At 54.9% G+C, this 21050-nt stretch overlaps 1 protein-coding gene and 1 long non-coding RNA gene across 7 annotated transcripts in view; both read left to right on the top strand.

The window, feature by feature from the left end:
- The window catches only part of COL27A1 (collagen type XXVII alpha 1 chain), a 143851-nt gene that overhangs the window by 61256 nt on the left and 61545 nt on the right, over window positions 1-21050 (top strand). For all 6 annotated transcript variants that reach the window (XR_003432530.1, XM_027105101.1, XM_027105102.1 and 3 more), the window contains 10 exons: window positions 828-872; window positions 8860-8913; window positions 9596-9640; window positions 12904-12957; window positions 14227-14280; window positions 14917-14970; window positions 17781-17834; window positions 17985-18038; window positions 19647-19691; window positions 20878-20931. Coding sequence is in view for 5 of the 6 variants with exons in the window: in XM_027105101.1 (XP_026960902.1) it covers window positions 828-872; window positions 8860-8913; window positions 9596-9640; window positions 12904-12957; window positions 14227-14280; window positions 14917-14970; window positions 17781-17834; window positions 17985-18038; window positions 19647-19691; window positions 20878-20931 (513 nt within the window). In the remaining variant the exon portion in view is untranslated. The remainder of the gene's footprint in view (window positions 1-827; window positions 873-8859; window positions 8914-9595; window positions 9641-12903; window positions 12958-14226; window positions 14281-14916; window positions 14971-17780; window positions 17835-17984; window positions 18039-19646; window positions 19692-20877; window positions 20932-21050) is intronic.
- Window positions 9647-11394, top strand: LOC113619782 (uncharacterized). Its single transcript, XR_003432531.1, has 2 exons — window positions 9647-11041; window positions 11072-11394. It is a non-coding gene; the product is annotated as an uncharacterized LOC113619782 (long non-coding RNA).

The raw sequence follows: 21050 nt of genomic DNA, 5'->3' as shown, positions 1-21050 counted from the left end.
TTTCTTTTTTTTTTGCGGTACGCGGGCCTCTCACTGTTGTGGCCTCTCCCATTGCGGAGTACAGGCTCCGGACGCGCAGGCTCAGCGGCCATGGCTCACGAGCCCAGCCGCTCCGCGGCATGTGGGATCTTCCCGGACCGGGGCACGAACCCGCGTCCCCTGCATCGGCAGGCGGACTGTCAACCACTGCGCCACCAGGGAAGCCCTGAATGTCCATTTTTAGAGATTTGAGAAACAGAAACTTGCACACTGCCACACACGGCCACATCTCCTGACTCCCAGGCAAGAGCTGTGCAGCCTCTCAGAGGCCCTGGGAGGTGGGAACCGGAGAGCCTCCTTCTGGTGGGAGGTTGGGGTGGGGAGGTTCTCTGAGGGCCCCCAGCACCTCCTGGCTGAGAGAGAGGGAGGCCAGCCTGGTGGCTCTCAGCTTGGTGCCCTCACCACTGTGTTACTTCCTTGAACTTGACCTTGGGAAATTGCTTAACCTTTGGAGCCTCAGTTTTGCCGTCTGTAAAGTGAGAGCGAAGTGAGATCTGGGTCAGGCATCCCGCGCGTCTTTATCGCCACGATCAGGATTCTGCCCATTCTCACACCTACGATTGGAAGGTATTGGATTTGGAAATCCAACCTCCCCATTTTACAGATGTGGAAAGCTGATGGCAGAGGGGGGGAGGGTCTCGTTCAAACTCCAGGCCAGGCTCAGTAGAGTCAGGAAAAAGGAGTGGTCAGCTCCAAAGGATTCCACCAGGTGCCCACGTGGAGGATGGTGTGGAGGGCGTGGCCTGGAGAGAGAGCAAGTAACCACCTTTGTCTCTCTTTCTTTGCAGGGAGAACTGGGCTTACCAGGGCCCCTAGGAGTCCCTGGCCTCGTCGTAAGTACACAGATGCCTGGGGACGGGGAGGGCCAGGATGCCGGGTGTGGGGAACAAGCCACAAGTCCCCTCAGAGGAGCTGGGACAGACAAGTCTAGGAAGGGGGCTCAGGGAAGACAGGCCTGCTGTGTGGCTTCAGTTGGATCACCTGCCTTCTCCCAGCCCCTTTCTTCATTAGTTAAATGAGTATGGGTGCTTGGAGCATGGGACTGCCATGTACTTTCACACCTGCTGCCTGTCCATCGCTCTGCAGCAAGGTCTAGGCAGGTGGTAGTGTGCCCATTTGACAGGTGAGGCGCTTCAGGTCCAGACAAAGGAAGTGACTGGCAAAGGGGCTGAGGCTCTGGGCCATGCTGGACAGTCTTCTCCATCCTTTTCAGAACACTGACTTTGGAGCCAGACCACCTGAGTTCAAGTCACAGTTCTGCCACATCCTGGCTGTGTGACCTGGACCAATTCACTTACCCTCTCTGAGCCTTAGTTCCTCATCTGTAAGATGGGTATGGTGGTGGAATCCTCTTGGGGTGCCTGTGAGGATTAAATGAGGCATTGCTTGTACTGTCTTCGGCACAAGGTCTAGCACTCAGTAAATATTCATTTATTATAATATTGTTATTGTTAAATATTCTTCATTGTTCCTGCCTCCTGGTGTGCCCGGGACCGAGAGGCCCGTACGCGGGGAGGTCAGAGGCAATCTGACCTCTAACTCCATCCGGTTGGGGTAGCCTTGTGGGGTGGTGCTATTAGCCAAAACAATGGCTCCCTGCTGGGCCTTCAGAGGCTTAGTCTTGACCTTGGGCCCGGCCCCAAGAGCCAGGGACAGGCCCGAGCCTGGAAAATGAGTCTAGGAGCTTCCCTGAGGGTCTGATGCCCCCTCTCCTCTGTCCTTGGGGTCATACCTCATGGGGTGTGAGTCTGAGGGGCTTACACAAGTGGACCGTTCCCTAGTTTCACAAATGGGCTGCCAGCTTTGGCTACTCCAGCAACTGTGCCAAGAGATTCTATCGAGAAGGAGGCTGGGGAAGGCCCTGGAGAGTCGGGGGGCCCCATTGTTCAGGGGTGACCAGTCCTGGCAAGAGGGCCCAGAGGTTCCCATGGGCAATGTGCTCCTGCTCAGGTGGGTGGGAGCAGAACCAGGGCAGGGTCAGGGTGGAGGTCAGATCAATCCTGGCCTCTCCTCCTCTGGGCTCTGTGGTCTTCAGTTACGGCCTCACTTCCCTGAGCCTCAGGGATCCACTCTGTAAGATGGGATCTTCGCTCCTGCTCTTGTTAGGATCACAAACACACCCGGTCCAGTCCAGTCAAGTGGTTAAGAAGGTAGTCCCTAGACCCAGATCACCTGGGTTCAAATCCTAGCTCTAGCACTCATTTAATTACAATTCTGAGCAATTACCCCTCCCTCCCCCGCTCCCGTACCTCAATTTCTTCATCTTTAAAATGGGAATAATATTAGTACCTCACTTGGGAGAATGTTGTGAGGATTTAAGGAAACTAGTGCATATATAGTGCCTAGTACATAGTAAGCACTCCAGAAGCACTAGTTATAATAATAATAAATTTAATAATAATCATAATATGAATGATTTTACTATTACTTGTTAATAATAAAGGACTGTTAACATGTAGTGATTCAGTAGTAGTAGTCGTACTAGTAGTAATGTTTTACACACACACATAATGTATTTTATGCCTGGTAGCAGCCATCTGGGTGCTGCATTGAGAAAGATTTCAAAGCCACATTGGAAATTCGTGGGAGAGGGTGCTGCAAATCGGTGATGTCTGCCTTGGCTTGGGGTGAGGAAGTGTCAACACACGAGTCATACGTTTGTCATCCCTGATGTCCTTTGCTGAGCACCTTCTTTGGCACAAGGCACTGACCTGAATGCTTTGGAAAAAGAAATATCTGCGATGAGTGTTAGAGAACCTGACGTTAATGAGGATCTCAGAAGTCTACTGGTCCAACCTTCTCTAAGCTCAGCAGGACTCCCTCCTGGAGCATTTTGGTCATACGGTCATTAAACTCCAACTTGAACACCCTGGTGTTGGAAGCTCCCTCCTGTGAAAGCCCGTCCGCGTTCACAGAGCTCTCATTGTGCAGGGTTTTCCTGTGTTTTGAGCCCAGCTCATCTCCCTGCCCCTGGGAGACGCTGTTCGAGACGTAAAGCTGGTTGTTGTCTGTGCTTCCCAAGGCCCCTTCTTCAGGCTATATGATCCCCGTCCCCAAAGCGTTTCTGAAGGGATGTTTACGTACCTTGCCTGTCATCCTTGGCACGTGTGCCTGTCTGTCATTGTTGGCGCCCACTAGGTTGGATGCTGAGAGGGGCAAGAATATTGCTTGGCCAAATGCGCAGATGCTGGAGACCATGCCGTCATAGCCCTTGGCCTTCCTGACTCTACAAAGCTCTTTCCCACCGATGCTCCCCTTTGCTCTCCGCAGTTAGGGCTGCCAGATAAAATATAAGACGCCCAGTGAAATTTGAATTTCAGATACAATATTTAGAACACGTTTATACTAAAATATCATTCATTTGTTTGATTGTTTATGACACTCAGATTTTAACCGGGCATCCTGTATTTTTATTCACTCAATCTGGCAACCCTGTGCTCAGTATCTCTTAGGAGAGTCCCATTGGGCAGATGGGCAGACTGAGGCCCTAGGTCAAGGTCACACACAGGGCAGGAGAAGATGGAGGCATGATCAGAGGCCATGTCCCCCAACTCCTAGTTCAGGGCACTTCTCTTCCTGCCCCCCTTCTGAGAGGCCTGAGCTAGGGGTGAGCCCTGGGTGTCCCTGCATTTCTCAGGCCCTGCACCCCCTCATGATCCCCTTTCCAAAGAGCTGCTGTCCACCCCCCACACCTCCAGCCCGCCTTTGCCTTATGTCTTTCTCTGGCCACTTTCAGTCTCGCTTCCTGTTTTTAAATCCCCTTTGTTGCCAAGGTGACATTCCTTTCTCCTTGTGCCTGGGGGTGCCACAGGGCTAGACCTGCACCCACCAAGTCACCACCACTCTCCTCCAAGCCAGTGCCCTCTCCCACCCAAGGCACCCACTCCTGACCTGGATTTTGGGGGACAGCAGCTTCTGTGCTTGGGGGAAAAATTGCTTCCCCAGAGAGTTGGAGAGGAAAGGAATTTTCTAAAGGGAAGAGGGATCGTGAGTCACCTACGGTTTTCCAGAGGATGTGGGTTTTTAGCTGAGCAAATGGGAATTCCACACAGTGACAATCATGTTAGCGGGGATTCAGATTTATACAATGCCTTCTGTCTAGTCAGCTGAAGCGATTTGCATGCAGACTGAAGTCGAAACTTCCACGGTCCCCCGGGTCCTTGCAGGCGGGAGGAAGGGTGAGGGAGGACAGATTAACATGTATGGAGCTTCTGTCTGCTCTGTGTGTGCTTGACACGCCTTAGACTGGGAGCCTCGAGCTGCTTGAGGCGGCGGCAACAGCCTGTTCACCCTCGTGAGGAGGCTGAGTGGAGCCTGAGGTCGCCAGCGAGGGACGGTGTGACCCCAGTCTCATAAGCCGCTGGTGGCCCTCTGCAGAGACAGCCTGGAAACAGCCCCCTTTGAGTAACTGAAACCCTTTGGCCGGGCTTCAAGCAAAGTGTGCCTGTTTCCAGAATCTGCTCAACAGAGAAAATTTCTGTCTTTTTTTCTTCCGAGCGACACAAAGGGAATTTTGGCTTCTCCATTTAATGAGACCCAAAGAATATGTGATCTGGCCAAATGCCAGCATGTGGGATATCGTGGACAAGTCTACCATACTCTGTTACTAAATGATCTTCTGGCTTTATTTCTTTGTCTGGAAATCAAGGTCAGGAACCCCACTAGCTGGCATTTACCAACCCCTCGTGTGCTGGGTCCTGTGCTAGGTATTTAATTATCATAGCAGGCCTCTGAGTGGGAAGTGGGATTACAATCGTACAGTCAAGGAAACCGAGGCTCAGAGAGGCTTAAGCACCTGCCCGAGGTCACCCAGCTGTTAAGCTGGAGCTCGGTCTGTGTTCACAGCTCATGAACTTCACCGCTGCGTCTAGTTCCACACAACTTCTGGGCTGAATGGAGAGAGTATGTTAGAGTGTGGACTGGGCAGTGCCAGCGGCTGTTGTGTGTGAGAGATGGTGCTTATTAAGACCACACAGGAGCCGGGACTGGCCACAGTTCCCAGGTCCTGTCCTCAGGCTGCTGACCCCCTATCAGAGTTTCTGGAAAGAGGCCTCGTTGCCTTAAAAGGCAGTTCCAGGCAACACTGTGGCCAGATTTTAACCTAGAGGGTTTGTAAATGAGAGTAGTGTGCAGGTTTCTTTTTCACCCACTGATTTAGCCACTTTTAGTGAGGGCTTCCTCTGGGGCACGGAACAGGCAGTGGCCACATAGGCACCCGCGTCAATGGTCATGGGTATGGAACAGGCCATGAGCGAAAGCCAGGTCAGGCTCAGACATGATGGCAGGGGCCTGACCTGGCCTGTGGGCTCAGGGAAGTGATGCTGGGGGTGAGGGCAGAGGACAATGTGAACTCAGGGCGGAGCGCTCAGTATAGGAAGCAGTGGCCAAGGATGGCCCGGCTGCAGAGGGACAGCAGGGCAGGAAGGTAAGGCATGTGCGAGAGAGGGAGGGAGGGAGCTCTGCCAGCACCTGTGAGGGTGGGTGATGGCAGCCCCCTAGGTTTTCTTTCAGGGGTCCTGGGCAAACGCCAGCCTGGATGCCTGCCGGCACATGGGACGCCGGAGTGGGACTCTTGCCTGTTTTTGAATCTCAAGCCTGTCCTCACACCCTGTCACTTATGAGTGAGCGCAATGAGGAAAGGCATCCTTGGGTCCTTTACTGGAGTAAACAGAGTCAATCCCAGGCTTGTGAGCATGGTCTGTGGGCCGAGACGGACAGACAGACCTGTTCTGGCCCTGCCTGTGTCCCCTGCTTGTTGCATAGTCTTGGGTTAGTTGCTTCACCTCACTCTGAGCCTTGGTTTTCTCATCTGTGAAATGGAATGGCACAAATGATGGTGCTGACCTCATGGGGTTACTGTGAGCAGTTGGTGAGCGTCTGAACAGAGCTGATGAGACTGGGAAGTGTCTGGCCTGGTGCCTGGCACACAGTAGGAGCTCCTTCGGTGGTCACAGATGTGGTTGGTTGGTTGTGTTCTTGGTGGGAGTCAACGAGCTGAAGGGCAAAGTGTGTGGAGCAGGGTCTGGGAGTTTAGGCGAACGTGGGAACAGGTTCCAGATTACAGGCATTGCTCACTGTTCTTTCTCGTGGGACGTGATATTGTGTGTCACTTGGCCAAGCTGCCCAACGACAGTATCGAGCACGGAGCAGACTGGTATCTGCAGGCTGAACTGGGGGGAATGTGGCCTGAGGTTTTCTCTGTTCTCCCCCACATGCTTTTATAGTCCAACGTGGGGATCCTGCCCACATGAAGAAGACCTGCCCTGAGCAAGCGGCCACCTTCTCCCCGTGTGCCCTCCAGCCAGAGCCCCTTTTCCATGGGTTCTTGGGTGGGATGCCTCCACCACACACAGACCCCCTTGGAGAGGCTCGCAGGGGTGGCACGCACACGCCGGGCTGTGTGATACCTACGTGGGCATCAGTCGGGCCTGTACCGAATTCACCCTCCACACAACAAGCCGCCGTCAGGTCTGGAGCGGGGAAGAGAGAGCCTGTGTTCCCGGAGCTGCTGGCTGGTCTTCTCTGCTCGAGGGCCCGGCCCCCATTGGAGCCAACTGCGCTAGCAGGGCCTAGTCTGTTTATTTGTGCACCACGGGGAATGCTGGGTGGCCACCCCTTGCTCCCTTCCTCCAGGAAGAGAGAGGGCGCGGGGAGCCGCGGCCAAAGCCTCCCGCTGAAATGCTCTTCTCTAAGGGGCTGGCTTTCCTTCAGTCCAGCCTCTCCCTGGCCAGCGATCCTGGCTTCTCCTCTCCGAAGATTACTTCAGAATTGCTTAGAAGCTCTGGGGACAGACTGCCTGGTGTGAATCCCAGCTCTGCCCAGCCCTGTGATTTGCTGAAGCCCTCGCCTCTCAGAGCCTCAGTTTCCTCATTTGTAAAATGGGGAGAGTAGCAGACGGATCATGAAGGGCTGTCGTGAGGAGTAACGGAGTTGAGGCATGTGAAGTGCGTAACACAGTGCTTACCAGCCAGTGTCGTTTGTATCGCTATTATCACCTGTTAAACTGAGAGCCCGCTTTCTTAATAAGATTACTTGATGGGAACTGAAAGCAGAGTTCCTTGGCAAAGGCTCAGCTAGGTTTGGTTTGACCCAATCAGGTGGGTTCAGGGGGGCGGGGGGTGAGAATCCGCATTGCCTCAGCCAGGCCTTGCCGTTGCCGTCTGTGCACTCCACGTGTTTCCCTCTGTCTCTCTCCCGGGCACATTCCAGTGCACAGGCTACGCAGGAGTCAGCAGGAATGTGATGTTTCATTCTCTGCCGGCCTCCCTCTGAGCTGTCTCCAGGCAGCTCCCACAGGAACCGGTTCTTGAACCTGGGCACCTGGAGCAGCCTTTGTTCCTCAATGCTTCAGAGCATTTGTCAGGGGCCTCTGTGGAGCCTGATTCAGGGATGTGGGAAACTGAGGCCCAGAGAGGTGAAGCCCATTGACTGGGCTCACACAGCAGCCAGACACTCAGATCGGTCACAGAGGATGGACAAGGGAGAGAAGAGGTTATTTCAGGGTCTCCCTTTCTCTGGGGGAGGGCTGACTGTGATGGCTGTGGCGGAGGGCAGTGGTGATGGGGGAGGGCAGGAAGTGAGGACGAGGCTTCAGGGAAAGAGGGTGGGCTTGTTCAGAGAAAATCCATTCACCCCTTCCCTTTAGACCAGGGTTTCTCACCTCAACGCTATTGGCGTTTGAGCTAATTCTTTGCTGTGGGGCCTCGACGGAGATGCCAGCGGCACCTCTTCGGTTGTAACCACCAAAAATGCCTCCAGGCAGCGCCAAGTACTTTCTACATGTAAGTCAATGACTTCTCCAAACAACTCTAGGAAGCGCAGAGTATTAGTCCCTGTTTTAGATGAGGGAACTGAGGCACGGAGAGGTTAACCCTCGAAATCGCACAGTGAGTGAGCAGCAGAGGAGAGGTGGGACAGGTGGTCTGGCCTCGAGATACCCTCACTGCCTCCCGGCCTTTCCCCAGCCCTCAGTGAAGGGGCCCCCATGAAGGGAACGTGACTCTCCGGGGTCTAGGAACTCCTCTGCTCCCGCCTTGGACAGTCTGATCTGATCTGACGCTGGGTCTCCAGCCTGTGGTCCAGGACCTACCCGCTGATCTTAGTGTCCTACGGGGTCCATCTGCACCTCGGGTGTCTGTGATTGACAGCCCCACTGCTTCCTTGCTGCTGTCCCAAGGAGGTGCCCAGCTTCTGGAAGCAGAAAGTTCCTGCCCCTCACGAAGCTGGAGGAGTCAAAGCCTCTGTCTGTGCTTGTTTAACCCTCACAACAGCTTCCAGGGCGAGGGATCGTTATCCCCATGTTATAGATCGGGAGATCGGGGTCCACAGAAGCCCAGTGAAATGCCCTGAGTCCCTTAACTAGTATGGGATGTAAAGAATCTAATAGGAGGTGGAAAGGAGTGGTGAAAGGGGCAGCGATCAAGAAATTAACTTGGGGGCTTCCCTGGTGGCGCAGTGGTTGAGAGTCCGCCTGCCGATGCAGGGGACACGGGTTCGTGCCCTGGTCCGGGAAGATCCCACATACCGCGGAGGGACTGGGCTCATGAGCCATGGCCGCTGAGCCTGCGTGTCCGGAGCCTGTGCTCCGCAACGGGAGAGGCCACAACAGTTAGAGGCCCGCGTACCGCAAAAAAAAAAAAAAAAAAAAAAAAAGAAATGAACTTGGGAGAGGTCCTCTGTGAAATTCACTCCAGTACTTCAGTGGAGATGAACGTGCCTAATTACAAGATCAACCCAGGGGGATTGCGTCCTCGAAATCCTTCCCAGGCCAGCCTCCTGTGAGCCACCTCTCATGGCGTCCTCTTCTCTTTCTCTTCCCAGGGCGACATGGGAGCATTGGGTCCAATTGGCTACCCAGGACCCAAGGGCATGAAGGTAAACAAGACCTGTCCCTTAATTCGAGTCTCATCACAGCTGGGCACCCCCTGACTCATTTCAGCCCGGAAGGAAGGCTACCCTGATATGGTGTTGGGGGGCACTCAGAGGGGGGCTGGGGTGGAACGTGGCAGATCAGGGGCTCCGTGCTTCTCAGTCCTGAGAGCCGGTCATCGTCCTCATGTCATGTATGCCAGACATCTTCGTTGGACAGCAGTCCTCCAGCTGAGCATGAGTCAGACTTGGTTCTGGACTTCAGGGCACTGAAAGTCCAGTGGGGGCCGTTACCAGGAGCACAGAAACTCTATATAATGGCAAGCCAGTGAGTTCAGGACATCCCTGAGTGGGATGGGCGTGCAGGAGAAAGGTGGGCTCAAATTGCCCGGACCACGTTCCAGGGATGATTCCATTTGGCCAGCAGGCGTGTGACACGGCTCATGAAGCCCATCGGCACCCTTCTCCCCTGGATGTGTCTAGAGCACTGCGATTCGCCAGTCAACTGCCCCTTCTCAATTCGCCAGTCAACTGCCCCTTCTCGTGGTCCTTCAATCCGCACCACTGCCCTCTGGGCTGGGCCCTCCAGCACGGGGTCTCGCAGCAAGCCAGTGGGTTTATGCCAGGGCTCTTGACTTGTGGGGTTTTGAACATCCCTCACAGCTGAACCCTGGCCTCTGTCTTGCAGGGACTGATGGGAAACGTGGGGGAACCCGGACTGAAAGGTGATAAGGTGATCTGAATACTCCCTTATTGCACTGTGTTTTGTCTGCATGCGAACCCCCTCAGCCTCGACGCTGCTGCTGATTTCTTGCCAGGTCCACTCCCCTGCGCTCTTACTGCCTCCCCTCTGGCCCCGCTAAATCTGCGCTCCCCAGCTTCTTCCTTGTTAAGTCTGGGTGGGACCCAGCCTGATGGCTCTGGAGGCACGCAGACCTTGGCAGACAGAGTGTGGGGGCTCTCGAGATCCGGGTCGGGGGTAGGGTAAGGCAGGTCTCCGAATTTGGGGAGCAAAGCTGAGGCCAAAGCCACAGAACACGAGGTGGGCGGGGAGGAGCGGTGCTGAGATGATGGGCCCCAGGGCAGGGCTGATGGGGGGTCCAGAGACCCCTCCCAGGCATAGGAGGAAACAGATACACATCAGCCGCCCAGATGAGAAGAGGGAGCCCCGTCCCAGGGTCTGAAAATGCAACGGGAAAACCAGGACGGGCCCCTGAGCTCCCACCTGCCTTCCTGCCAGCTGCCATGTGCCCTCTGCAGCCCTGCTGCTGAACTGACCCCGGGCCAAACCAAAGCTGGAGGTGGGTAGGTGGGACCCCGGGGCCCAGCATGGGGCAGCACCTGGCCTGGGTCCTGCAGCATCTGAGCCAAGAGACATGGAGGGCAGGGAGTGGTGCCCCTGTGCTCTGCCCTGTGGCCATCTCCCTGCCCTCCCCTCTGCCTCAGGGAGCGTGGGAGAGTTTCTGACAACATCCCAGGTTCCAGAAACCTGAGCCAATAGGAGCTGCTCAGCTGCTCCCAGGGCCAGGCTGCCTCTGCACCTGTCTTCAGGTGACTCTGCTCCTCCTAAGTCCGAGGAACAGGAACAGGTACCGGCGCTGGGCCCGCTCTGAGTGCTCTGCGGGGCTTAGCCCGGGCATCCTCCACCGCTCTGTGAGATAGGAAGCTTGCCGAGCACAGACAGCTGGTAAGTAGCGTCAGGATTTGAACCCAGGCACTGCCGACAGAGACCTCCACCACGAAGCAAGACAGGTCGGAAGGGCAGAGCCAGTGAGGCCCTTAGAAGTCACCTCCTCCAGCGCCTACATTTCACAGCCAGAGAAGCAGACCCAAAGAGGAGAAGAGACGCAGCGAAGGAAACTCAGTGATCTATTGGAGCCAGCCCAGACCCTGGACTCAGAAAGTTAGAGCTGCTGGGCAGAAATGGGCACCCCAGATTGTCTCACCCACTCCCACCCCTAGGTACCTAGCCATGCGGTGCTCGGTCTTCTCATCTGTTTCCCCCTTTCCCATCTCCTCCCGTCACGCCCAAGCCTCCAGCTGCAGCTCCCTCAGCCTCGCGGACTCAGCTCTGCCCCTGGCCGTGCCCTGCTGCCTTTGCTAAGCCCCCTCTTCCACCGCCCTCGCTCTGGAAGTGCAGGGTCTTTCTGCCCTCGCTCTGGAGATGCAGGGTCTTTCTGCTGGAGGTGGGGCTTCCCCACAGCTACCTGTTTACCCTGCGGTATGAGTCGTCAGCACTCTGGAAATGTTGAAGTCATGGAGGAGGGGAAGGAAGTGGGGGAAATAGGAGTGTAGGCAGGGAGCTTTTTATAGGCCCTTTGCAGAGCTGGCCTCCAGCTCACTGTTTCTTCAGGAACATGGCAATCAATGTGTTACGTAGAACTCGGCTGGCTTGCTGACCGCTGGTGCCTGGGACATCGAGAGAGGTGAAAGCACTGGAAAAAAAAAAAAAAGAGGAGAAAATTATTTTCCTGCTCGTAGATCTCAGGAAAATCAAATAAGTCTTAAGTGTTGAAAAAAAAGAAAAATAAGAAAAGCAAAAGAAATCTCTTTTCTGCCCCTGTGGCTGGGGCAGGGTCTTAATATTTCGGGGGGCAGGGTTCGGATCATCCCCTCTTCACTCCCACCCTACCCTCTGGCCCTCCCCTGTGGTGATAGAGACACCCCTTCATGTTCCATGGTCATCCTGCCCAGAATCCCAGATTGTCCGTGACCCAGCCTGGCCTCAGTCCCACTTACAACAACCTGGCTCCGTCTCCCCCCATGGCAGCACATTCTGGAACCCAGGCTTCTGCGCCAGGCCCAGCCTTCTCCAAATCCATTGTGTTGATTTCTTAGGTGCCTTTGAAACTTTTTTTTTAAAACCACCTTACTCCTCCTTTGGACATTTAAAAAAAATGTTCCTTGGTTCCTAAAATTCTGGGATATTGTACAAGATTTTCCAAACTGGAAAAACCAAAGTAAGTTAACATTTTTTTTTTATTTAAAAAAAAATTCTGGCTTTTGTTCTACCAAGGGAGTTCTGCTGGATCATGGCCTTAGCGGCACGACATGAGTTCTCTAAGATTCTCCATTCTTCCTGGGTTTTTCTCCCCATTCCTCCAACTGCTCCCGGGGCTGTGAATGTTTTCTGAGTCCTGGGGCCAATGTACCAACATGGGAAGCTGGAAATGATGAGGGCTGTGTGAGACACGTCCAGCTCCAAGGAGAAACGTCTCCCAATCTGGTTCTGCGACAGCTCATTTACCAGGACGTGGCTGAATACAGGCACGGACTAGAAGAGGCCTCCGACAGCCAGAATCAGTGTCACCAAGCCCACGCGGTGTGTCATCTTAGCAAAGAAACACCCAGACCTAACTCGAGGCCAGTTGACTCGTCGTTTACGCATAGTCTTAACTAGCCAGGTGCTCCGGTTTCTCATGCTATAGCTGATTAAAAGCAGCTAATTAGCAGTAGACCGAAGCAGATTGCTGGCATAGAAACTCCCACGGAAGGACGAAATGACAGTTCACAGCCTGGTGGTGAAAAATATCAAGCCACAGATGCAAGCGCTCAGAACCTTCAGCGGCGCAGGGCCGCAAGCGCTCAGAACCTTCAGCGGCACAGGGCCACTGTCCAGGCTGCGCGCTCCTCTGTGTGACACCAGCTGATGAGGAGGTTGAAAGATCGTGGCACAGCCCCTTTGACCCTCAAGTGTCTGTTCTCCTGACAAGGCCAGCTGACACTGGGCAGTTTAGTTTTCTATGTTCAGCCACCTGAGCAACCCCAGGCAGACCTGCACGTAAGCTGGCTCTGTCCCCGCAGGGCCTAGCTTCCCTACCGGGGGCAGGGCAGGGCTGGGAGCTGCCCTTTGCTCTAACAAGGCTGCTGCTGGGCAGATCGACTTTGGGAACAGCCTCAGCAGAGCTGTACCCTCCCAGTGGGTCTGGACGTCGGGGAGACTTCCAGAACCCACCGTGGTCTCCATCGTAACCTTCTTTGCTGGTGTGTATTTAGGGTGAACAAGGGGTTCCGGGTGTGTCAGGAGATACCGGATTCCAAGGAGACAAGGTAATTGCAGCAGATTTGCCCCCTGCCCCCTGCCCTGCCCTTCTCTGCTCTGGCTTCCTTCCCAGGGCCCGTCAAGGGCCAGGACCCGCCTGTAGGATGGCTTCCTTTCACACAATCCTGTCTTCTCCATCCTCCGTCTACCCTCTCACTGTCTTTTCCCTGGACTTCACAATGGCCTCCTGACTTAGTCCCAGGCCCCAGCCTCTTCCCTCCCAGGCTGCCTTCCTCACCACCACAAAACTGTCCTGAGGGCCCAGCTCTGCTCTGTGCTCGCAGCCCATCCATGGCCCCCTACTGCCCCCAGAGTGGTGTCCCAGCTTCTTGCCCTGGCACCCAGCCCCCCGGCGCACAGGACACTCTGACACTTTCCTGCCCCTCGCCCTTCTAGCCCTGTGCTCCAGCCCCACTGACCTGCCCGCTGCACCTCAAGTTTGCACACACTGCTGCGTAGCCGGGCACACCCTCCGTCCCGCCTGTGCACGGCCCAGCCCCGCCGCAGAACCCCGCGTGGGTGCCGTCTTCTCTACCTGCTCGGGAAGTGACCGTTCCCTTCTCTGCCATTCTCATTCCCTGCCCATCACCTGCGGTAGCACATTTCTCCCCTGGCTGATGGGGATTTGTGCTCAGCCCCCTGCCAGACAGCAGGTTCCCAAGGATAGGGCCCCCGGCTGGCCTGGAGGAGCTCAGCTGAGGGTCCTGCACAGACTGGTGAACATTTAAGACACGTCTGAGTGAGTAGCTGGCCTGACTGGCTGAGGAACCCAGGCAGCCTGCCGAGGCCGGCTCCTCTTTGCCTGTGTCCGGCACCATGTGGCCACATCTGGACCTCACCCAGCCAGTCAACGAGACCCAGATGTTGGCCAGCTCTGCCTCTTCCTCTCCCCTCCCTCCTGGCTGGCCTGTCCTGACCCAGCCTCAGTGTCTCCGGGTTGCGAGCCACGCAGGCCTGGCTGCCTCTCCAGCTGGGCCCCAGGCTCCAGACTTCCCCGGGCATCAACGGTGCTCCAGTGCTTGCTTGGAGGCCCAGGGTCCCGGGTTCCAGGATGACCTGGTGAGGACAGGAGCTGCTGTTTCACCTTTGCATCCCCAGATCCCAGCCTATAGGGCTGCCAAGCTGGAACTTGCAAGCAGGGAAAAGGACTGGGGAGCTCATCCTCCCCCTAAATGTGGATGTTCTCCAAGCCTCAGGCCAGCAAGGATGACCAAGCAGCCGTTCATCTGGCCATTTCCGGTCCTAACTAACCACAGTTTGCTCTGCATCTCTTTCAGGGGAGCCAGGGATTGCCAGGGTTCCCAGGCGCACGGGGGAAGCCAGGGCCTGTGGTAAGTACCTTCTGCTCTGGGATCCCCAACCTCACACTCTCCAAATGGTCATGGAATGTGGCCAGAGATGCTTTCACATCCAGGATCTCCTTTCCTCTCGCAGCAGCTCTGGGAGGCGAATAGAGCAGAGCAGAAATGGAGATTCACCCATTTTACAGACGAGGACACTGAGGCCCAGAGGGGCAGGAGTACACCCAGCACCATAGATAGGCACCAGTCACTGGCAGACCTCTGGTGAGAATCAGGGCTCCCAATGTCTCATAACTAATAGTAACATTATTAATAATAGCAGTGGGTGTCGTTTATTTATTGAATGTTACTGTGCATCAGATCCTTCCTGTGCTATACCTCTCTGAAGTCTGCCAACAACCCCAGGAGTTAGAGACTTATTATTGCTCCCATTTTGCAGATGGGGAAAGTGAGGTTCCAAGGTGAAGTGACTTGCCCTGGATCCTGTGGCTAGCAAGTGTAGGAGATGGGGTTTGAACCGTAGCTCCTTGCAGGTACCTAGGCAGATTTCACTCCTATTCTCCTGAGTTTTCCAACCACCCCCAGCCAGCGGGCTAATACAGGAGATCCAGGGAAGGTAGACCCTCACTTAGCCCTGCCTCCTCCACAATCTCTTCTCTTCCATAGGGCAAAGTTGGAGACAAAGGATCCGTTGGGTTTCCTGGGCCCCCTGGACCCGAGGTATGCAATACCCTATTTCTCTGTGTCTGGCTGCTACTGGGACTGGGTGTTGTGCTTGGGAAACCAAGGCTCAGAGACAGGGAGAGACTTGCCTGGGGTCACACAGCAGATGAGAGATGGGGCTGAGAATAGAAATTCCTTTTCTGCCTCTGTGCCTCCCGGCTTCCGTAGAGGCTCTCAAAGGCAGTGGCACAGAAGCTGGCCTCAGACAGCCTCCCCGGCTTCGTAGCCACCTTTACAGTTTCCAGAACAAACATCAGGAAAACCCTCTGAGCTCTACTGCCTTGACCCTTCACGGGAGCTCCCCACATTCTCTACACTGAGGTTTGAGGCATCCAACCCTTCTGAGCCCTGGAACTTTTCTAACTGCCAGCAGCCACCCTGGAGAAGTGCAGGGCTCACGGTTCACACGGGGGAGCAGGGGACAAGTGTAAAATTCTGGTGTTCAATGGAGAAGGAGAAATAGTGAAGGATGGGTAACGCAATTAACATAACAACTCTAGTTGAGTCAGTAGAACCTGAGAGTTTCTGATACATGTGATAACCAGCACAGGTACGTTAAACGTTCATCCCCTGGCATTTATGTACAAAGGAGCGAGGCAGCTAGTCGAGCCCCTTTTGCTCTCCCCTCACCCCACCCCAAACCCCAGTACAGGGACCAGCTCTGGAGAACAGGGTGGACAGTGCTAGGGCTACTGTCTGTCTCAGGGGTCTAGCTCAGCCCTAGCCGCCACCCCACCTCTACACACCTCCCTGGCCTGGGGCCTTGCACCTTCGTAAGGTCTCAGAGACAGAAGTCTAGTTCTGCCGGGTTCTCCAGATCCTTCCAGAGATCACTCCTGGTATCCCCCGGATGGAAGAGAGAGTGTTTCCTGAAAGCTACAAGTTCTACTTTCCACTCTGTTGACTTTGGCCATGACACAGTCCTATCTTTAGACGAGTGGACTTGGCCTCTCTTCCATGGACCTGCTTCCTTCCCCTGGTCACTGGAAAAAGACTTCTCTGAGAGTCCGGGTTTCCCAGCAGTCTGGCCAGGGCGGGTGGAAAGCCTGCTGCCTCACATTAGGCACCTCCTCATGCCAGGAGGCCGCGTAGTATCTTCCGGATGAGAACTGATCGAATGGTCACCACAACCAGGGAGGGAGATATTGCTACCACCGTTTACAGACGAGGGAACTGAGTCACAGAGCAGCGGAGTGACCTCCTCAGGGTCACTCTGCTACTTGTAGCAAAGAAGGTCTTTATTTGCTCTTTGGCTCCCTCCTGGGGCCCTGGACAGACGGGGGTGGGGTCTTCCTCCCCCATCTTCGCGTTCTGTTTGGATTGGCGGACTCAGTATCTAGAAGATGGCTCGGCGCAGCTGAAGACACAGAAGCTGACGAGCATGTCAGCGCCTTCTCGGGTCTTTGCCTCTTTTCGGCCACCGACCGTGGGGGCAGCTCCAGCTCCCCAGCCCCCGTGTGAATTAGCTCTTGCACTCATCAGTGGGTCCGAGCTGTGTGAGTGCTAGGATTTGATTAGGATCCTGACCTTCAAGTTCTCCCTGGAGACAGGCCCACCCCAGGCAGACTTGTTTTGTTTTCCCAGGACACAGGACCCAAAACCCTTTGGAATGCAGATTTTTATTGAGTGCGTACCAGGTGCCAAATACTGAACTAAGTGCTGCACTCACCTTATTCTCTTTAAGCCTCGGAACAGCCCTGTTAGATGATTTTATGGTCGCCATTTTAGAGGTGAGGAAGCCAAGGCCCAGAGAGGCTTAGAAACCTGTCCAGGGTCACACAGTGAGTCGGGGCAGAATGGGACTTTGAGTCTTTCAATTTGAAGAAAAAGACATGGGGCTTTAGCTCCATGTGTGTTCGCTCCAAATTCAGGACCGTTCTTGCCTTTGCTAATGAGAAGCATGAGAGAAGGCTTGAGCTGGAACTTAATGGGAGTTACCAAAAGCTCAAAAGAGGAAGGGGAAAAAGCCACTTACAAAGGCGGAGTGGGGGAGCGTTCTGACCTCAGGGATTCATATAAGAAGGCTTTGGTTTCTGGCTGGCAGAAACCAAAGGGAGTAGTGGGTCTGCCCTGAAAGCAAATGGGGTTCTAGGCTGAATTAACAGAGGTATTACACCTAGAACAAGGAAGGGGATGTTCTTATACTGGCCTGTGCTGGTCAGTTCACACCCAGAGAAGCATGGGTGTCCTAGTGATCAGCAACACTGGAAGCTGGGCAGTTAGAGGAAGCCAGACTGAGGGGCCCTGGGCCCCTGACTAGAAGGGACAGAGAAGGGCAGGCCTTTTCTGTTGGGGAAGGGAGGAGATTCTGCTCCGTGTCAGGAAGAAGCTTCCATTGTAAATGGATGTACTAGTCATCCATCTAGTAAATCTCAGTGGGAATTTCAGCTTCCGACATGAGCTGAGATTTACTAGATCCGTCCTCTTCGAGCCTTTCAAAGTCACAACAAACCCAGAACACAGAGGACCCCTGCAGTAAAGGATGGCATTTCTCAGAGCGGAGGACGGCTGGCTCTGGGGCCCTGGCTGCCCCAGGCTTAGGACTTGGGAAAGTCTGGATTGGACGAACTTGTATGTGCTTGTTCCCGTGCTGAGACCTTCCTGCCTTGTATTCCTTAATTTTCTCAGCGCCTCTCTGAAGTGTAGGGGCTGATTCTTTGTTTTAGAACTGTGATAACTGATGGCCCAGCGTCACATCCCCTGCAGGATGAGATGGAAATCCAGGTCGGTCCCCCTGTAAGACCTGTGGCCTTGGCATTTCCCTTCATGGTCCCCCTGGGTGACTTCTACCCTCTGCTTCCGTTCAGGGATTTCCCGGAGACATTGGCCCCCCTGGGGACAACGGCCAGGAAGGCATGAAGGTGAGTCCCTGCCCAGGGGAGCTCTGGCTGATGAGGATGACAGCTCTTTGGAAACCATGGGCCTGCTTGCAAGCCAGCAGGAGTCTTGCCAGCCTGTGATGGAGATGGAGGTGCTGCCTCTGAGACCCCTTTTTGTTCCCTTCTCACCAGGGTAAGCCTGGAGCTCGAGGCCTGCCGGGACCCCGTGGGCAGCTGGGGCCAGAGGTGAGACCGTCTGGCCTTGCCCCCTGCCCATCCCTCCCAGCTCCCAGCCTGCTCTCTCCTGGGTCCTGGAGGCCTTAGATGAGGGCCAGGGCCCCTCAGTCAGGAGACACAGGGCCCAGGGCCGCCTCAGGCTTGCCCTCCAGCTCACCCTTTACAGCCCTGCCCCATGACCTTTCCAGGGTCCTTCTCTGCCCCGGCCTGACTGGCGGGTCACTCCCACCACGGCAACCCCATTGCCCTGGGGTTTTCTCTCTCGAGCCACCGCCACTGCTTCTGCTCACAGCAGCACAGTTTATTGGGGTATTGATATGGGAGGGAAGGAATCGTCAGCTCACGCGAGGTCCTGAATCTCAGGGGAATAAAGACACTACGTCGGGTCCCATGGTTAGTGGCAGGCAGCATTAGGATTCCAACCCAGGTCTGCTGAACCCAAAGCCCATGGCATAGACCCTGTAACTTCTGGGCTCCTGGGGGCCGCCTCCGGCCTCCCCAGAAAATGACAAGACTTGTGCAGCTAGTAAGTGGCAGAGTGAAGATGTGCTGATTGACTCATTCATGATGAAGGGGATTGACAAGTTCTCTGGGCCTGTTGGAGCATCAGGTGGAGGGCTGTTGGATGCCTCAGGGGCTGGTCCCAGGTTTTTCCCGTGCACGAGGCCCTCCACTGCACACCTTGGCCTCAGGCCTCAGGCCTCAGGTCCCCCATGACACACAGCCCTGGGTGAGGGTGCAGGAGGCCCAGACTCACCACGACCACGGGCAGGCATCTGGCTGACGTGGGTGCCTTCTCAGGCTGGTTCCGGGTCTGGCATGCCATACGGGCCAGTCTGGAGGCTGCCTGAGCCTGTGGGAGGGCCTGAGGCATCTCCACGGGCGGGAAGCTGGAAGGAGGGTAGGAGGGAAAGACGGCACCAGCCCCGTGCTTCCGTCTACACTCACGTTACCACGTTACCACTCATATGCCTGCCACTTGCTCATGTCTTCATTGATTCACCTGTCCACTCATACATTCATTCGGTCCTCCATCTCTTCCCTCTCTTGTGCCCGCCTCCCAGCCTTCACGCACCACACACCCACTAGACCCTGGGCACACTCATCCTGAGTGATGTCGGGGGCATGACTTCAAAAAAGAATGAGACATCGTGGTTCTCCTCCAGGAACTCAACTTAGGCTACTCATCAGAGTTTAGTATGATCCTCTCTGCCCTGCACCCTTTTACAGGTGGGGAAACTGAGGCACAGTGAGGGTAAGTTCTTTCACCGAGTAAATGGCAGAGCTCAGAATAGAGCCCGTATCTTTGAGCTGCCGTCTGGGCTCTACTCCCACAGCATATGATAGGGTTTGGCTCTCCTGCCCAGCACGACCACCAGCCCGAGCTAACCACATTCACGGGGCAGCTGAGCCCCATTCACACAGAAGCCCCCATGTGGCCTGGCCTCTAGGCCTCTGCCCTGGGTGGGGCTAGGCAGGGGCCCAGGTGCACCATTTCTAGGTCCAGGAGAGCTCTCCTGTGCCCACCCCTTCCCCTCCTAACAGGTCAAGTTCTCCAAGGCAACCGCTGGGTTAACTTTCTCCTTTTTGTTCCTCTCTCGTGTCTCCCGACTCTAGGGAGATGAGGGACCCATGGGGCCACCGGGGGCCCCTGGCTTGGAGGTGAGTGTTGCTGGCTCGGGGGAGGTGGGATTTGTCAGTGCTGAGCCAGCTGTGTGCAGGTGGGCAACATCTGGGTGGTGCTCTGGAGAGAAGATGTCAGTGAGGGCCTTGCCCCGCCCCCAGGGATGGAGCTAGGACAGACCCCAGAGGAGAGAGACAAGGGGCAGGAAACCATTCTTGCGCACCTACTGTGTGCTGGTGCTTTGTGCATCCATTTCCGTCCATTTGATTCTCCTGTGAGAGAGACAGTGCCTTTCTTAGTTTCATTCAAGGCCCTCAAGGCTCAAAGAGCGAAGGGCTTAGCCCAGTATCTCATAGCCAGGAAGCGAGGAAGCCCTGCCTGGAAACTGACTCTGCATTCTATCCTCTGCTCCAAGTGGGCTTCCAGAAAGAAGGTGTATGTCCTGCCCCACCTTCAGTCACGATTGCATGAATTGGCAGGTTGTGGATTTTTTTGGTCTCAGGACCTCTTTACATTCTTAAAAATGATTGAGGACCCAAAATGCTTTTCTTTGTGTAGGTTACATCGATATGAGTACTTAAAACTGAGAAACTTTGGATCAATTCATTCAAAACTAATAACAAACCCGTTTCATGTTAACAAAAATCATCGTTTTTTTAAAAAAATAGCTATATTTTCCAAAGCAAAATCATCTAATGAAAAGAGTGGCATTGTTTTACATATTTTGCAAATCTCTTTAACGTCTGGCTTAATAGGAGTCAGCTGGATTCTCCAGTCTGCCTCTGCGTTCCATCTGTGGTTGATACCACGTGTCGTGTAGCCTCTGGAAAACTCCACTTACATTCATGAAAATGAGTGACACGGGCAAATGACAGCTTAATATTCTTATGAAAATAGTTTTGACCTCCAGTGGAATCTCCAGGGAAAGGGTCTCAGGGACCCCCAGAGGGCCCCGGACCGCACCTTGAGGACCACTGGTGTGAACTCTCCATTCCCCCTGTGTCCTTTATCTTCTGTTCCAGTCCCTTCCTTTTCCTCACTCCTTGAAATCAGGTTTCATCATCCCCATTAGCAAACAGGACCAGCCGGGGAAGGGGGACTTCCCAAGGTCACACAGCTGTAGACCCTCCCTGCCTCCCCAAGGACAGTTGGCAGCCTAGAGACATAGGGGCTCTGCATCCCTGCCCCCTCCTGGCTTCTCTCACTCACCTCTCCCTGTTGCAGGGTCAACCCGGCAGAAAGGGGTTTCCTGGAAGACCTGGCCCGGATGGCTTGAAGGTGAGGGGACCTAGAAGTGACTGGGCAGGGAGGAGAGAACGCCTGGGGAAGAGAGGAGAGAGGGGGAGCCAACCTGTGAGGCCCCAGGATGACCCCTGAATGCCTGGCCTGTTGTGAAA

This window comes from Aethalodelphis obliquidens, unplaced genomic scaffold (genome assembly GCF_003676395.1).
Source record: "Aethalodelphis obliquidens isolate GAN/ISIS:26980383/991018 unplaced genomic scaffold, ASM367639v1 scaffold7, whole genome shotgun sequence".
In the NCBI taxonomy this organism is placed as follows: domain Eukaryota; kingdom Metazoa; phylum Chordata; class Mammalia; order Artiodactyla; family Delphinidae; genus Aethalodelphis; species Aethalodelphis obliquidens.
Note: the sequence above shows the minus strand (reverse complement) of the source record. Positions and strands in the feature narration are given on the sequence as shown.